The 16079-nt window shown below is 44.8% G+C and overlaps 1 protein-coding gene across 3 annotated transcripts; it reads left to right on the plus strand.

The window, feature by feature from the left end:
- The first annotated feature begins 388 nt into the window (after nucleotides 1-388).
- igsf8 (immunoglobulin superfamily, member 8) lies at nucleotides 389-15561 on the plus strand. Of its 3 annotated transcripts, XR_009924179.1 has the most exons (9): nucleotides 389-545; nucleotides 712-884; nucleotides 4588-4968; nucleotides 6317-6781; nucleotides 9486-9664; nucleotides 10676-10928; nucleotides 11581-12042; nucleotides 13078-13296; nucleotides 13421-15561. XR_009924179.1 is itself a non-coding variant. In XM_062405384.1 (8 exons), the coding sequence occupies exons 2-8, from the start codon at nucleotides 830-832 to the stop codon at nucleotides 13203-13205; spliced, it is 1923 nt and encodes a 640-aa protein (XP_062261368.1). In that variant the 5' UTR covers nucleotides 389-545; nucleotides 712-829; the 3' UTR covers nucleotides 13206-15561. The 3 variants fall into 3 exon arrangements, 2 of the variants coding, with proteins under 2 accessions (XP_062261368.1, XP_062261369.1); XM_062405384.1 differs by having other exon boundaries at nucleotides 13078-15561; XM_062405385.1 differs by having other exon boundaries at nucleotides 389-493; nucleotides 592-884; nucleotides 13078-15561.
- The last annotated feature ends 518 nt before the right edge of the window (nucleotides 15562-16079 follow it).

Consider the following 16079-nt stretch of genomic DNA (forward strand, 5'->3'; position numbering starts at 1 on the left):
GGATATTGTAAAGTTTAATAATTATATAGACATTCATATTGTTATTAGTGTCCATCCATCCATCTATTATCTGTACCACTTATCCTTTGGGGGGGCTGGAGCCAACATTATTATTATTATTATTAGATAGAGAGATAGATAGATAGAAAGATAGATAGATAGATAGATAGACAGATAGACCCACTTTATTTCGCCTACATGTGTTTCTCTGCAGCGCCCTCGTGCGGTTTAATCTTGTATGCCCCTCTCTTTTCAACACTCGATTGTCATTGGTTGAAAATGTAATCGTCCCTATTTTAGACCAATGGCAGCGGTTTGGCTGATAATTGTTTTCCTCATGCACGCTCCTCCCTCTTTCCTTACCAGCCATCCCTCCTCCTCTCTCTCACATACACACACACACACCCTAATAATCACTCCCTGTGATGCCAACCCGCCCCATGTTCGGACCGCACGGCTCGGTTGTCTGATCTAACAACGAACCCGGGATAAGGTGATGGAGCAGCGGGCGTGTTGACGGAGATGCACCGGCGCATGAGACAAAGGTTCCTCCATCTTCACTTCTTGCACTAACACTGATTCTCTCCGCAGCGATGGCGCCAACTCTCCTCTGTTCTCTGCTACATTGTGACACATGACGGTTTCTCCTCCTCCTCCTCCTCCTCCCTCCTCCTCTTCTTCCTCTCGTATGATCCGTGGTTCCCCCGGCAGACGTTGGCTGTGCACGGCGGGTCGGTTTGACTATGATCGGCGGTCAAGTAACACGGAGAGAGAAGTCTGACTCGACCTAATCCAGCAGGACACCGGCTGAGGAGGGAGGAGGGGGGCGATGAGGAGCACGATGGCCTCGATGAAAACACCATTATTCCTGTTTCTACACTGGGGTGAGTGAGAGCACAATGTGTGTGTGTGTCTGTGTGTGTGTGTTGTCCTGGGACCTGTTCGATCTGCACACAGCACCGGGCAGCCACAGCCATCTGTCACATGATGGACCCTGTGCATTTGCACGATTGTTTCTTCATGTGCAACAGTCGGATTATTAATTCAGTGATCACATACAGCACGGGGCTTTTAGTGTGTCATGATTCAGTCTGCACCAGTTAAGTCTGTGTGCAGCAGGATGCTACTGGTCCCTGCATGGGGCTGTCATCAGCCTCCCTCACCACCCTGTTGCCTGTAGGTTTTATTAACTTTAGCCAGAAGATAGATACATACAAAGATAGACAGAGACAGTCAAACACAAGAGCACAATGTCTTTATTTGTATAGCACTTATCTAAGAATAATAAAAGGTCAGGGTAGGTCAAGAGTAAGACCCACCACTAGAGCCACTACAAAGCTGTCACTGTAAAGGCGTCAGGTGCTAATGGGGATGTTGACAGTACAAAAGGTGATGGGAAGACACGAGGCAGAGTATTGAAGCCAAATACAAATACAGCTTTAAAGATAAATAACATAGCCTGTACAGTTCAGGGACAGCAGATGTACTTGTATTTAAAAGAAGTGAAAAGAACAAATAAAATTCAAAATATAAAACTATATAAAAAGTGACTGATGGGTTCGCCGTCAAGTTTATTACATATATACAAAAGCAGGTGTTTTTTACTATTTGTTATTACTCGTTTTTTTTTCCTCCTCTGTCTGGTTTCAGTTTGTCAGAGATGCTTTTAGTTTTCTATCACGTGAACTCACCAAAGCAAATTCCCATGAACTAGTAATAAAATGTAGAAAGTATTGAAAAGGAGTGACATTGAAACTATTTGAAACACATGCACCTGTTGGAAAAAAATTATTCGATTTAGAAGACTTTTCTGTGAGAACTGTTTACATTAAATGTAGGCAGGATATAGTTGAAATAAGTATTTGTTACCGTACAGTATTAGAATAAAGATCAGCTCCTTACTAAATACATTTATTTTCTATCACAGAATCCGGGTCATTTAGCAGATGGGCACAGAAATTTTGAAAAACGCCCCTTTATCCTAATGTCCCAGAAAGGGAAAACAAATTCCTGGATCTGTCCTCGGATCCAGAACCAACATTTTATGGGTTCTTCCATTACCACATCCTTCCAGCAAGTTCCCTCCTAATCCATCCTGTAGTTTATCAGGTGATCCTGTCCTGTAAAGTATCTCCTTGGTGGAGATAATTAACCAAACCAATGCAAAGTGCCTTTTAGTTTAAAAGTGTGCTTTTATTACAGGTTGAATACAGAACACACAGAACACAATCAAGCTGGTGCTCTGAACTGTGCTTTGATACTTTGCCTAAAGTATAATTTGACAGTTTGGACAGAAGGAGAATGTGTACATGTCTGACTGACACAGTTTGTAATCCCCCTGCTCACAGTTTTGATAATTACATGAATCTTCTGTAATAACCAAACAGACTGGCTTTCATGGGACTGAATTATAAGGGCGTGCATTGTCTACGTCTACGTGGGTCCCTCATAAGAAAAAGCCCCCCCTGTCGCAGTTTCTAATCCAGACAGAATTGAGCATTGTGACGAGCCGTGGTGTCCCCCAGGCCTATCAGCCAGAGCCCAGTGTTAATTAGGACTTGATCCGCTTAAGCCTCCCACTAGTCTCCCATGTCATTATCTGTGGGTGTGTTGTTGTCGAAATGAGGTTTGGCTGGCGGGGAAGCTCCAGTTGTTTTTTAGGACCGACAATCACACACACACACACACACACATGCACAGCTGAGGAGTGCCAGAACACACCTGTCTGGTTTTTCAAGTGTAGGTAGTTTAAACTAAATGGGTGTGGCCCTTTTGTTCAGTTAGTGGTTGTGTGTTGTGTGTGTGTTTTTGACTGTCGCTTAGAGATACTTGCATCTCATTAGCTTTGGGAGATGACGAGGTTATTCTTGTTTTCGCCACCACATGCAGATTAGCATCAAACCAGGCTTAAAGATGTCTACTGCTGTTTGGAATATCGTAAATAATAAGTCTTCCTGGTCGCAATATTAAGTTTTTAGCTTGCCCAAATGTAATTTGTTTATTTAGGAGAACCTTACCCACTTATCTTTCATGTCACTGGCTGGTGACTACAAAAAACAACTGCCAAATTTGTAATTGCCTCAGGCAAGGAGGTCCTGTTCTCACCCCTGCTAGTATTACAAACAAAATTTGACCACACAACTTGGTGGAAGGATGTAGTATGGGACAGGATCTTGATGAAAATATAAGCAAACTTGAGAGGACTGGAATTTATGAGTGGGCATTTAGTTGCAGATGCAAATTAAACTCTGGATTTAGTGAATTTAAATGTTCATCTGGGGACTGCTGAGCCTTAACGCAGTTAATGGATTCTACTGAGGGCCGTTTTTGTTTATTTATTTATTTATTTAACTTCCATAGTAAGGGTTAGGGCTTCTCTTTTATTTTGAAGCATCTAATCTTTTAATTAAATGTTAACTCTTGTTATTTGCATCGCCTTTCCTTTATTTAAACAACATCATGTGGTTTGTCCAGTGGCAAACAACAACAGGAGGTAAAGTTACAGCCTTTCACAGACTACACATCTCTGAATAAACTTCCAAGCAACTCACCACCAGGTTGAAAAGTCATACTTTACACACAGTACTTAGAAGTGAAACACATTTGCATGTAAAAGGATCCATATTTCTCGAGATCCATTTATGTTTGTAATCTTTATGCCATCACAGATAAGGCTTCTTTGAAAAGAGGAAATGATTAACCATGTGTGAAATTCCCTGTCGTGTTTTCTTCTTAAATGGTGTCATTTACCTTTGACGGACTCAGTGTCAGATTGAGTGTTTTGCGAAAGTATCACAAGAGAGAACTGGTGGCATGAGAGGTTTCAGGACCTGAGGCTTTGGAAGAGGGTTTCGCTGCTGAAATACTGGAGTGTCAGCCCAAAACTGTTTCACAGAGATTCTATGGGGGGAGTGGGGGGGTTATGTTGCCAGATAATGAGACAAGTAGACGTGGTGAAATACAATGAAGCTGAAACCTGCTGGAAGCTCGCTGGTCTCAGACCTGAGGCAGAAACAGAACACTTCAAAATCTGCCACGTTACCAGACTTCCATTTAACAGGATGGGCTTGGCCCCCAGTACAGTTTGTATAACAGAACACAGTTTCATCTGTGTCTACATGTGAAGCTGCTCACTTCATCGCTCCATTGGCGTAGTTATTTACAGAAGTTAGAAACTGTTCACAGCCAGTACCTGCTAGTATGACTGTATCTCCAGCACACTTACTAATGTTCTATCTTTAGTGAACTGTTCCTTTCAATCCTAATTAGTGAGTATTAATGGCAGAGGAGAGTAAAGATGCCCTCGGAGACGATTGTAGTTCCTTCATTATGCACATCAATCTGTTCAGATGAAGCGGCTCCAGCCCTTGGCACAGTGGCTGCATTTATTGAATTGATTCTCTGTTAGCCCGTCATCAGCTCCGGTTATTGAACAGTGAGTGCATGTACCAAACATGCTGCGAGGCAACACCGTGACCCACACGCATTCACACTGTTTCCATTACTTTCCCCCTTGTCACGTCTTTCATGCTCTCTCGCTCTCTCTCTCTCTCTCTCTCTCTCTCTCTCAATATTTTCCCTCCACAGTGCTGCAGTGTGCTGTGTGTCGCGACGTCACCCTTCCCACTGGGAACCTCTACCGAGTCGCAGGGTTCCAACTCTCCGTGCCCTGTGTGGTGTCAGGATACGAGGGCCCACGCACACAGGATTTTGAGTGGTACCTGTACAGGGACGATGCGGGTGGAAATCAGATAGGAGTGGTGTCCACCAGGGACAAGGGCTTCCCCTACGCACCCTTCCAAGCCCGGGTGAGGAACGGGGAGGTGAGGATCGAGAGGGATTCTGGGGACAAGGTCCGACTGGTGATCCAGAGGCTCCGCGCCGACGACCAGGGGAAATACGAGTGTTACACACCCAGCACAGACACTGCATACCAGGGAAGCTACAGTGGCTCAGTAGTTGTCAAAGGTAAGATATAATGTATATATATATAACTCAAATCAAAGTAAGGCTTCAATAATCTATACTTCTGACATTGTCAACAAATCCCACAAAAAGACCCCAAAATAATGATGTAGTCCATATGGCATGGATGGATGGATTATCTTTATTATCCCCGAGGGGCAATTTGGATTACTGCAGCAGTCAACATCAGTGCACACATAACACACAATAAATAAGACATGCAGGACAAAAGTACATGTGAGGGAGGGGCTGTGGTAGATTACAGCCAGTAAATTATGTTTCACTGGGATAAAGCCTTGACCACAGGTTTCTGGAATAAAAAGGAATGAGTCTGTACCTTCCACTGCCTGCTACTTCTTCTTTTATCTTTATTATTGCAGCTGTTTGACAAATACTTGTTCCTGTCCTTTGCATAGGAAATGCATTTGAATATCTGTTCGGATCATATCCTGTACTCTATTTTTTTGATCAGATTCAAAAAGTATATGCTCATTTTCCCATTGCACATTATAGATAGAAAGATAGATGGATTGATGGTAGACTTGATTCATCTCTGGGAATATCAAGGTATCAAGCACAGAACAAACTATATGAAAGATATGAGAAAAAACTCAAATTAATATAAATACTTAGTGTGAAAGGTTGGAATTAGTTACCAATAATGTGCAGTGAACTCAGAATATGGTAACAGGAGGTTTTTATTCTATTTTTGTTCATGGCTGCTTGTGTTTGTACATTTGAGATCTGTGGCTTCAGTTGTGTAATCTCTAAATCACGATCCACCATCACAGAGTTTCAAAGCCGGGCCCAGTTCTCAAGTCAGAGAGATGACGATCCTAGTTTCGCTGTGACATACAAAAGTTCTGTCACGGGGATGTTAACGTAAAATGAAAAGATTTTATCAGCATCTTCGCTCTGGATCGGCCTGATGGACGACATTTTCCAATGATTAATTATACCTTGTGTTTAACTTGGTGCAAGACTACATTCCTCTTTCCACCATCTGGAGTCTGTACTCCTCTTTCCGTTTCCCTTTCCCACCACAAACTTCACTCAGACTAAAATCCATTTGCTCACACTGTCCAAAATATTTAGGGGATTTTACACCGTCAATATCATTGTCGAATCTTTTTCTATTCATGATTTTTCCTTGGGAAGATGCTTTGGTTTTGCTGCTTGATTTCCTCATAACAGATTCATAATCCCCTCTCTAAAAGGCTCGGAGTCTCACTTGATGATTTACTTGACTGTAAACATAGAAATGTCTTCGTGGCACACACATTTATGTTCCTCCCATCTGGCTCCTGCAGCAGCTTGATGTAATGTAATTGTCTTCTCTGCACATCGACAGTGATCCCCGACACGCTCCAGATCAGCTTCACCCGCTCGCTCACTGGCCAGCCGGTGCCGGAGGGGGCCGAGTTAACCCTGACGTGCTCATCCAGCATCCGGTCGGAGCAGCTCACACATCTGTCCATCATGTTTGGGAGGCGGGGCGGCGCCGAGGCCCCGGGGAGCGGAGCCGGAGGAGGGGAGGTCAGCACCGTCAGGGAGATCATCTCCATCGACAACCTGCTGGGGATCGTCCCCGGGCGCTCGTACAAGAAGCGCTACGACGACGGCGAGATCACGCTGGAGAAGAGGAACGGGGGGGGCGGGCAGGACGTGTACCTGATGAAGATGAGGGCGGTTCAGCCGGACGACACCGGCTCGTACTTCTGTGAGGCCACGCAGTGGATCCGGGACCCCGATCGATCGTGGCAGAAGATCGCACAGAGAACGCTGGATATCGGCAACTTGACTGTTCAGCAAATAGGTCAGTGTGCCATGGAAGTGAGTGCTAACAGTTCCCCATCCAGGTCGAGGTCAGGCCGGAACAAGCACATTGCAGAACAGCTGATTATCTGATGCGGCAGTCATTGTTCAAGAAAAACGTAATTAGAAATACGGCGAGGTTGGTAATATATGTTATCGCAGTGAGGAAAGAGGATGCGGTAAAATACAGTCGGCTGCTGTGGTCACAGAGTAAGTCTGGGATAATAAAACTGAAACATCTGAAGTTTGGTTTCGACCAATCACCTCAAGGCTCCTGACTGTTTCTCGCTCGATGCCAAGGGGCTGGCGTCAGTCGGCTTCAGAGTCGTTGAGCACACTGGACGTTTTCCAGATTTCAGACTCGAACTCTAGATGTTTGTGTTATTTAGAGCTTTACTGAACCTTGAGCTTGCTGGAGCGCTGACTCAGCTGTTTGCCGACTGTCTGGAGAGGCAGTTGATAAAGTAACGTCTGTATGTAACTGCTTGGATTCAGTAAGTGTTGGCGTCACTAATTGGCTGCCCACTTGGTTGGGTGGACGTCTGATTGTTTCGCGATGCATCTAAATACACTGTTTTTCTCTTGATATCAATTATTCTGCTAATGATGATGATAGTGATTAATAAGGGAGCAGTTGGGCTTTGGTGGAGGTTTGCGCTCTACTGAGTGACATCCAAGTTGTTTTTCACTTAGTGATTTATCCTCTGGTCCTAAACACTAGAGAAGCAGAAAGGCAGTGGATTTATGATCTGGAACTATCATTTTTAGTTTGGGCAGTTTTTCCTAAAAAGCAATCAATCAACAAAATAGGAGCCAATTAATTTCCTCTCGGTTGGGTAATTGCAGCTCTGTGTGCCGCCCGGCTACGCCCCTGACCCGCTGAATGCTCGGCTGCCTTGTTGATCATCCAGGCGGATTTGAAAGGTCGATAGCAGACCGGCCTGGCAGCTGGACAGCCTGCACACTCGGCTCGGTTTAATTTCTGAAGCGCTCGTGTAGATCTGAAGGATTAAGTAATCCCCCCCCCACACACACCTTTGCCTCTATGACTGTATGCGGTGGGACAGTCGTGTCCATTACTGTCAGAACAGCAGAGTCCTTCCTCAAACACCCACTGGAAAGGGAAGTTGACCTCTCACATGCATTGTTTGCTCATGAATGTTTTACCATCCCGGCTTCGCCCTCTATTTCCCACCTCTGATAACAACTGGACGAAAATGATTGACTCATTAAATCCAAAGGTTGTTTTTTATTCATCGTTCCTGATGAAAGGTGCAAAAACTAATTAGTAGTAAGTTACTGCCTAGTGAAGCTAAACGTTATTGAGGTCATTCTTTTTCTCTGCGGTAATAAAGGAGAAGCTGCACTCGATTCATCAGTGGACGCATTGTTTCTCACCGACGCTGACAAGCACAGCTTCATTGTGTATTTTCTGTTGTCTGACTCACAAAATGGTCCGACACTCCTGCTTTTGTATGGGAAATAATGTGTCTCTATTGTGCAGAAAGAGAAGTTGTTTGTGTTTAGAGAAGTTTCAAATGAGGCTCTGCACACACATGGATCAACAGTACTCAAATCCTTTAATCATATCAACAACATTTTCATCTAATTAAAAAAAACTTATTTTACTTAATTAATGTCTCTGAATACAAGACAGGGATTTAATCGTTTTATTTATCAAACAAATAATCTAATATTAAATCTTCGATTGATCTTATTCTATTATTAAAGATTAGAAAGGAGAGAATTTGTGTTGTAATTATTCAAAAGTATAACACTGCTATTTAATTAATACTACTTCATTATTTTCTCCGTTCCTGCCAAATGATAGAGCCTTGGGTTATGGGAAACTGGAGACTACTAAAAATATGAAAGTGGCGTTTTAGTTAATAAAACTAGTGTATTTAAGTTCAAGTAGAGCACACTGTATATGACTACAGGAGGATATCGGCAGAAGACGCAGGTTGAGAGATGTCCAGATAAGAACAGTGCACAGTGGTTACACCAGTCACACCCAGCCTTTTGGACTGGGAATACCTGACCTGATTTACTTTTTCCTTATCAGCAGAGCAGAGCCCCTGGAACCAGCCGAGCTCTAGGGGCAGAGAAGACATGGTCTGTTAGAACAGAAAACTGCAGCATGAGCCTCATTCCAGTTGTGAACACTGCAAACCAGAGACAGAGTTTGGTTTTGTTTTAATATTTATGAGATGCCAGATATTTTAATAATATCTTGGAGAAAAGTCTGGAGAAAAAACACACAGTATATATTATGATCTTATCCTCTTAATTATTCATTGCACAAACACCCTCTGGTTTACTTGGCGACCTGTCATCATGATTCTCACCCTCAGATTATGAACCACTGATATTGAAAGTCCAATGCAGTATATGGATGGAAAATATGAATATTTAAATCATTGTGTTCCATTTTTCCTCATGCTTATTATAACCAGTGGGCGACGTGTCAGGCATTTTGACTCAACTGACGTGGTAATCCGTTTTATCCCGACCATTAAACGTGTGATGCACTGAAGAAGCTTCCTAGCTCCACCGCAGCAGTGACGCTCGGTGCGGTGCTGTATATCACTTCCTGAGACATTTCACTGCCACAGTCTAAAGTGCTGGTTTGAGGTTTTTTAACCAAGACAGATTTCTGGTACTTGGACTTATCACTCTCTCCCTCTGTCTCTTCCTGTGTCCAGCCGAGTCCCTGAGTGTCACGTCCTCGCCCAGAGGGGAGGTGACCCAGCAGATCGGCTCTCCTCTCATCCTGACGTGTGAGGTGCTGGGGCTGCCCTCGGAAGTGACCTCCGGCCTGCTGGTTCAGTGGATGAAGAGGGGATCTGTGAGCAGCGATGACGTCGGCAGCGGAGGAGTTGAGGTACGTTCTCATCTCTCATGTATTCGGAGTTAAGCTCCTTTTCCACTGGTTTAAAGAAACCCACTAAAACCCACTAACATCTGGCTTTTGTCTGCAATGGGGAATATAAACGATAGGCATTCACTCCCGGTCAAATAAATCAGTATCTACGTGGATCTTATCGTTTTTTTCAAGGGCAGTGATTGAAAAATTAAACGTGGGTGAATGCGCTATTTCTTCTTCTTCTTCTTCTTCTTCTTCTTCTTCTTTATTTTGCCAGTCCAGATGCTGACACTGCTGTTAGGACTCACATTGAGTTTGTCTTGTAAACAGCCATGAATGTGTGTGTGTGTGTGTGTGTGTGTGTGTGTGTGTGTACTGCAAAATGCAACACTGACAAGACAGTGAGATCTCTGACGTGTTGGTTTTCCGCACATTTTGATATCAACCACAAGTCACTGGGGGGAGAACAGTATATACAGTATATATACTTTATATATAATGTTTTTTTTCCACATTGTAAATCATATACAAACAAATGCCTAAAAATGAAAAACTAAAGAAACATTTTAAGACTGCTTGCAGGGGCTTGAAATCCATCACTGATTATGATTAATTGAATAATAATCGACAGTGAGTGTTATTTGTGATTGTAGTCACTGTCGGGTGATTCGTCATAGGCACAATTAATCCTCATATTTTCTGTCAGTTACGTTATTGTTGTGTGGTTATTCATCTAGAGGACAGATCTGCAGGTGGGGGGGCGTTAGAGTGCTGGAGGCAAAGTTTTGACAATTGATGGGGGGGCTGCCAAAAAGCAAATTTTTCCATTAGAGACGTGAAGAAAGTGACTGTTAGTTCTTCATGACACTGATGTTTGCTTGACGTCATCACTCTGCTAAGCCACGACCTCGTTTTTCTGGCAGTAATATTCAGTGTTCTCAGACTGGGAATGGAAATACACGTGATTTGTGTCAAGACTTTTTACACGAAACCAACACACACACTGACTGACTGTGTTTTAACGTCCAGGTGGAGGTGGCCCGCATGAGCACGGACGGCGTGGTGAGCTGGGGCGATGACCTCAGCAGGGCGAGTGGCGGCTCCTTGGAGAAAGTGGCCGAGGGGAGGTACGCCCTGAAGCTCTTCTCCGCCCGGCCGTCCGACACGGGGGTGTATCGGTGCGTGGTGAGTGTGTACGCCGGGAGGACCAACCCCGGCCCGTCTACGGCGGCCACGCTCACCCAGAAGTCCGAGGGAGTCACGGTCAACCTGAAGACCAAAGGTGGGCGGCGTCACTCCTGTTCTCGGTCTCTACTGTCGTTGCCACAAGTGAAGCCCGTGTGTGAGGGAGGAAAAGAGAGTTAACACAAGTATTAGATCAAAGTAGAACTGTGTTACTGGAGCTCGTCTCAGTGCTGCTCTCTGTCCACTGCTGAGTGCAATTCCTGTTTGGTCAGTGCTGTATTGTTGTGGTCTGAGGACAGATACAAAAATCTGCTGAGTGTCCCCCCCCCCCCCCCCCCCCCGGTAGTCTGGGCTTTGGGCCATTTGGCTGCGATGTGCTGGGCTCGAGTCTACAACAGCCCCCCCCCCCCAAAAAAAAAAAGAAAACAGACCCATCTCCAAGATTCTATTTAATTTGTAAAAATTAGATATTCATAGCTGCCTCCAAAAAATCCATTAATGTTATGACATGTTTCACTTTGTGTTTTATGAACGGTGGTTTTGCTGAAAAAGGAATAAATAATAAGTTGTTGTCCTCTTCCAGTGATTATTTGGCTCACGGGCGAGACCACCAGCCAACGCTTCGATCTGCCGTGATTCCTCATGTTGGCAAATCTCAGCTCAACCTAGTGAGATGAAAACGTGTCGTGACCACATCATACGGACACATACATGTAGTTTAACCTCTATCCACCGCTTCCCTTTCCCAGATGTGCTGGTTTCAGTTGCGGCTCAGCTCCCTCGGGGCCCGCTGCTGAAGAGAGGCAGCACCATCACCCTCATCTGCAACGCCACCGTGACGACCACCGGCCCCGCCCAGGTGCAGGTCCAGTGGCTGCGGTGGCCAATCCCCGGACCGGTTTTCAAGAGGGGACAGGGTTCAGCCGCTGACGCTGCCTCGTCGGAGCCCCCCCCGGATGTAGTGAAACCCACACAGGTGGCTGCTCTCATGTACGACGGCGTTGCGGCCATCTACGCCAACGGCAGCGAGATCAGCATCGACCGCCTGTCAGCCATCAGCTACAGGCTGAGGGTCCACGCCGCCACCACGGCGGATCAGGGCATGTATGCGTGTCATGCCGAGGCGTGGGGTCAGGACCCGCACGGAGGCTGGTACAACACGGGAGTCCGAGCGGAATCGAACGCAGTGACCGTATACCTGTACGCGAGAGGTGAGTGGGTCCTCTTAGGTTGGTGCTGTGGGGGGTGGGAGTGGGGTCATCACTCAAGTGCTATCTTTCATCTTCCACTAAGATTGGGTCTGATCCACCCGGGATCGAACCGACGGATCAAACGGGGATCAGGCCCCTGTTCGATCGGCCTTTGGTCGGTAAATATAACTGGAAATTCCCAGGATTACTCTCGACCTTGAATGCTGTCTACACATTTTAAGTAGATTGATTCTTCTCTTCATCATTCGCCTGCAGACTTCCGGTCGTTGCTCCTCTAGTTTTTGGATTTTAAATATTTAGATATGAGCTCAATCTCACTTGTTCTCATCCTGAGGGACATTGGGATTTTCTCTCAGCATCTATTTCAAATGAATGAAGGAACTTATTCGAGATTTTCTTGGTTCTAAAGTTTGCTTGGCAATAATGCTGCAATTAATAATTGTTTATTTCCAATGAATAATATATTGAGTATTTAACAAGTGAAAATGCTTAACATATTTTTTCCCAGAGCCCAAGGTGACATCTTGAAATTCTTGTTTTGTCAGACTCACAGTCCTGAACCAAAATATATTTCTGTCCCAAATCAAGGGATTCATCACATTTACAAAACTCAAGTGCATAAACTTTGACTTGAGTTTGATAAATTGAATCTGAAATAATGAATCCAGTAGCAATAAAAGATACATTTTCAGTTAATCAATGAATTGACGTTAATCTTCTACATCTGACGGGAGATGGTTTGAATGAAGTGATCCTCAATACAACTTATGTCAAATGTTATTCTTCTGAATATTGGCCCCATCCAGTTGCAGTTGAAACATCCAGAGTTTATAATGTACAAATTAGAGCCTGACTGTGATGGAATCGGATACAGATATTAGGACGTACAAAAGTTAGTTGCTGAACTGTTTTCTGTTCAGCATAGAGTTCATAGGTCTGGAAATTAATACTGCTCTAGATCACATGTGTTCTTTTAGTTTATCCAGCAGCAAAGTCCATTAACCCTTCCCTGTTATCTCCTCTGGGTTTCCCCAGCTGACGACCTCCTCCTCATCCCTCTGGTCGTCGGCGTCTCCTCCGCCTTGTTCGTGGGCATCGTCATCATCGCCACGGTGACCTGCTGCTTCATGAAGCGCCTGGCGAAGCAGCGCGCCCGGAAGTAGGCGTGGTCTGAAGTCTGCTCCACCGCGAAGGGGCCGAGGCACAGAACACGACGGCTGAAATGGCCAAGACGTAACTCCAAGACTGAGCGAAGTGAGAAAAGACTTTGTGACCTTCACAGCTCGTCTTCTCTGTTCTGACGTAAACAATCAATGCCAAATGATTCTGTTTTTCTATTCTCTTCTATTTTATATCCAAACCTCCTCTGGAAAACCAGGTATTTTAGTGAGCGCTGCATCGCACACCAAAACCACCATTCCCACTCCTCCTCCTGGACTAGAGACCAGTTTCCTTGATGGTCTAACCCACTTTCTTCTCTACCCCCTGGTCCAAGCTAATCTTTCTGTTTAAACCAGAAAAAGGGTCAAAAGACAGAGGTCCGATTTTGTCGATGAGGTCAAACGTTTAGATGTGAGTAACCGTACAGAGTTATAGATGTCCTCCTTAGAAGCGCTGGGTTCTATTGTTGCAGTGAGATGCTAATGCTACATAGTCAGATAACGGTACTAGTTCCTTACAAAACAAAGACCGTTCTGTTTTCACAAGTTCCACTCGTCCCTTCCTGAAACTGCTTGTTTTCTTTTTAGCACAAAAACCCAACTCTGTCTAAATGTATGCGCAGCTTCCAGCACTGTCACATGCTGGGGGGGGGGGGGGGGGGGCACTTAATATGAGCAGGGACCTTCCGGTGCTCGCGGCCCGGCACTGCTCTGCATGTAAACAAACGGCTCTGTCTGTGACTTAATAAGGAAGGTGCCGGCCGGGGACTTTCTGATGCCAGGACCAATTGAGAACCAATTCTAAACACGAGCATTCCTCGGCCCTGACTCCTCACACTGGAGAGTTTCTTTCTAAACGGACTTGTATAGATTCGACAAAGAGAAATGGAGGAGATCTCTATTATGCACTGAATGAAAAATGTAAATACTCTATGGAGTTTGGCTGTTTTATTTTTCTTAATGTAAGTGAGAGCGTGCTGCGGCGCCATGTTTGCCGCTGACAGAGCACCTGTGTGTAACAGTCTGCAGCCGTCTGCTCTGCTCGCTTGAAGCACTTGGACCAAAGCCCCTTGGTTTCCTTCTTCTACTTGATTGTCTTCCAGCTGAAAAGTCGTTTCTTTGTGTGTGTTTGTGTTTTTTTGTGCAAATGAATGGCTCCTGACCAAGATAGAAAAAAAAAACTGTGAAAAAAAGAGCTCCCTGTTTGTTTCACAGGAAAACTGTTGTGTGTTTTTTTTTTTTTCCGTTTTGGATTCTTGTCCCCGAGGCGAAGATATCCTGAGCACTGCAGTCATAGGACTAGTGAAGCCTCACTGTGGTCTTGTCATCATCTATCATCAGGCCACACTTTTCCAACTGCCAAGGCCTCTTACGACTCCAGTCCCTGTCGCTGGCCTGTAACAATCTGTGGGGCAGATTCACTGTGTCTGTGAACTCCATCCTCCTCTCCCTGTTCAAAGGAACACTTCGGTCAATGTTCGGTCACTCAAGCGTTGCCGCATTGTTTGATAAAAGGTTTGATACATGTGGTTATCCAGCTCACAGTGCTCGCATTCTAAGTACTTCACGTCTTTCTTTTTTTTTTGGGGGGGGGGGGGGGGGGCAGTTGCTTGCACTGAGCTAAGACTACTTGTCTTATCGTCTCTCCTCTGACTGTCTGTCCCCTGGTTGGTTTTCCACAGTGAGTCCCTGGAAATCTGTCCTCCCTATCCTGTGCTCCTTAACCCCCCCCCCCCCCGAATATTAATAATGTTCACGAACGTTTGGGAATAAAAATCACATCTCCTGAGCCACTTTGTTCCAGATCCACTACTCAAAGCTGATTTGTCTCTTAACACAACCAACCCTCTGCATGCCTACAAACACACACACACACAGAGCTAGATGCTTGTGCACTCAGCAATGGCAGGATGGGGCTAGCTGGCATTTCAGATGGGAGTGAGTGAGTGAGTATCTGCGTGTTCTTCTCTAATCCCTCTTTATAGCTGCAGTGTGTCCTGCTGCCCTTCCCCCTCTGTTTGTGTGTGCGTGTGTTTGTAAGTGTGCGTGTGTGTGTGTGTGTGTGTGGCTCAGTTCCCTGAGAATTACAGCCAGCTGTAAAAAGTGTAGCACACAGCATTCAGAGTCTGAAACCTGTCAAAGTTGTGCATTTGTTTTCGAGATGTTTTTTAAACTCCCTTTTTTTCCATGTTGTAAATGTTTAGTTTCTGAATTGTTAACTTGCTTAAATACCACTGCTCCTGAACGCATCTCGCTGCCATTGAAACGTATCAACGCGGGTTACCGCTTGCTTTGTTTCTTACGGTGCTTTGGCAAACCTGCCAGTTGATAAAACCAATAAACCACTCTTGTCACTCAGGTTCTATTTGTTCTCTTCTTTTTTCCCCCCCATAAGACAAAATTGTTTGCAGCACCGAAACTGGAATTGTTGCGAGGCCTCTTCAGGACGTCCCGTGGAGAGGAAAATAACCCCGGACTGACTGACGACGTGTCCATGTGCATATTTTCCATCTATATCGAAAGAAAGAACCAAAACATTTCTTGTGGTTCAGTGAGAACCGGCCAAGCAGGGGTTTGAATTTCAGCTCCAGTCGGCTCGCAGCAGTTTGTGATGCAGACAGCATGAAACATTTCTCATGTGGTGACAGAATGAGACTTGCATTTGTTTAACGAGTAAAAAGTTTCACTTTTATTTATTTGTTTTTCAGGGGGGTGTATTTTATATGGCAAAACTATTTTAAAAGCATAACATCCATCTCCCCTAGAACAAAAGTATTGCTTTAAAAACGATTCAAACAAAGTCAGTGAAGATTGTACAGAGGAGAAGAAGCTGTTGTAGACTTTATTCATTTATTGTCTAATTGATCAATTTATCAT

Source organism: Platichthys flesus, chromosome 2 (genome assembly GCF_949316205.1).
Source record: "Platichthys flesus chromosome 2, fPlaFle2.1, whole genome shotgun sequence".
NCBI classification, from domain to species: domain Eukaryota; kingdom Metazoa; phylum Chordata; class Actinopteri; order Pleuronectiformes; family Pleuronectidae; genus Platichthys; species Platichthys flesus.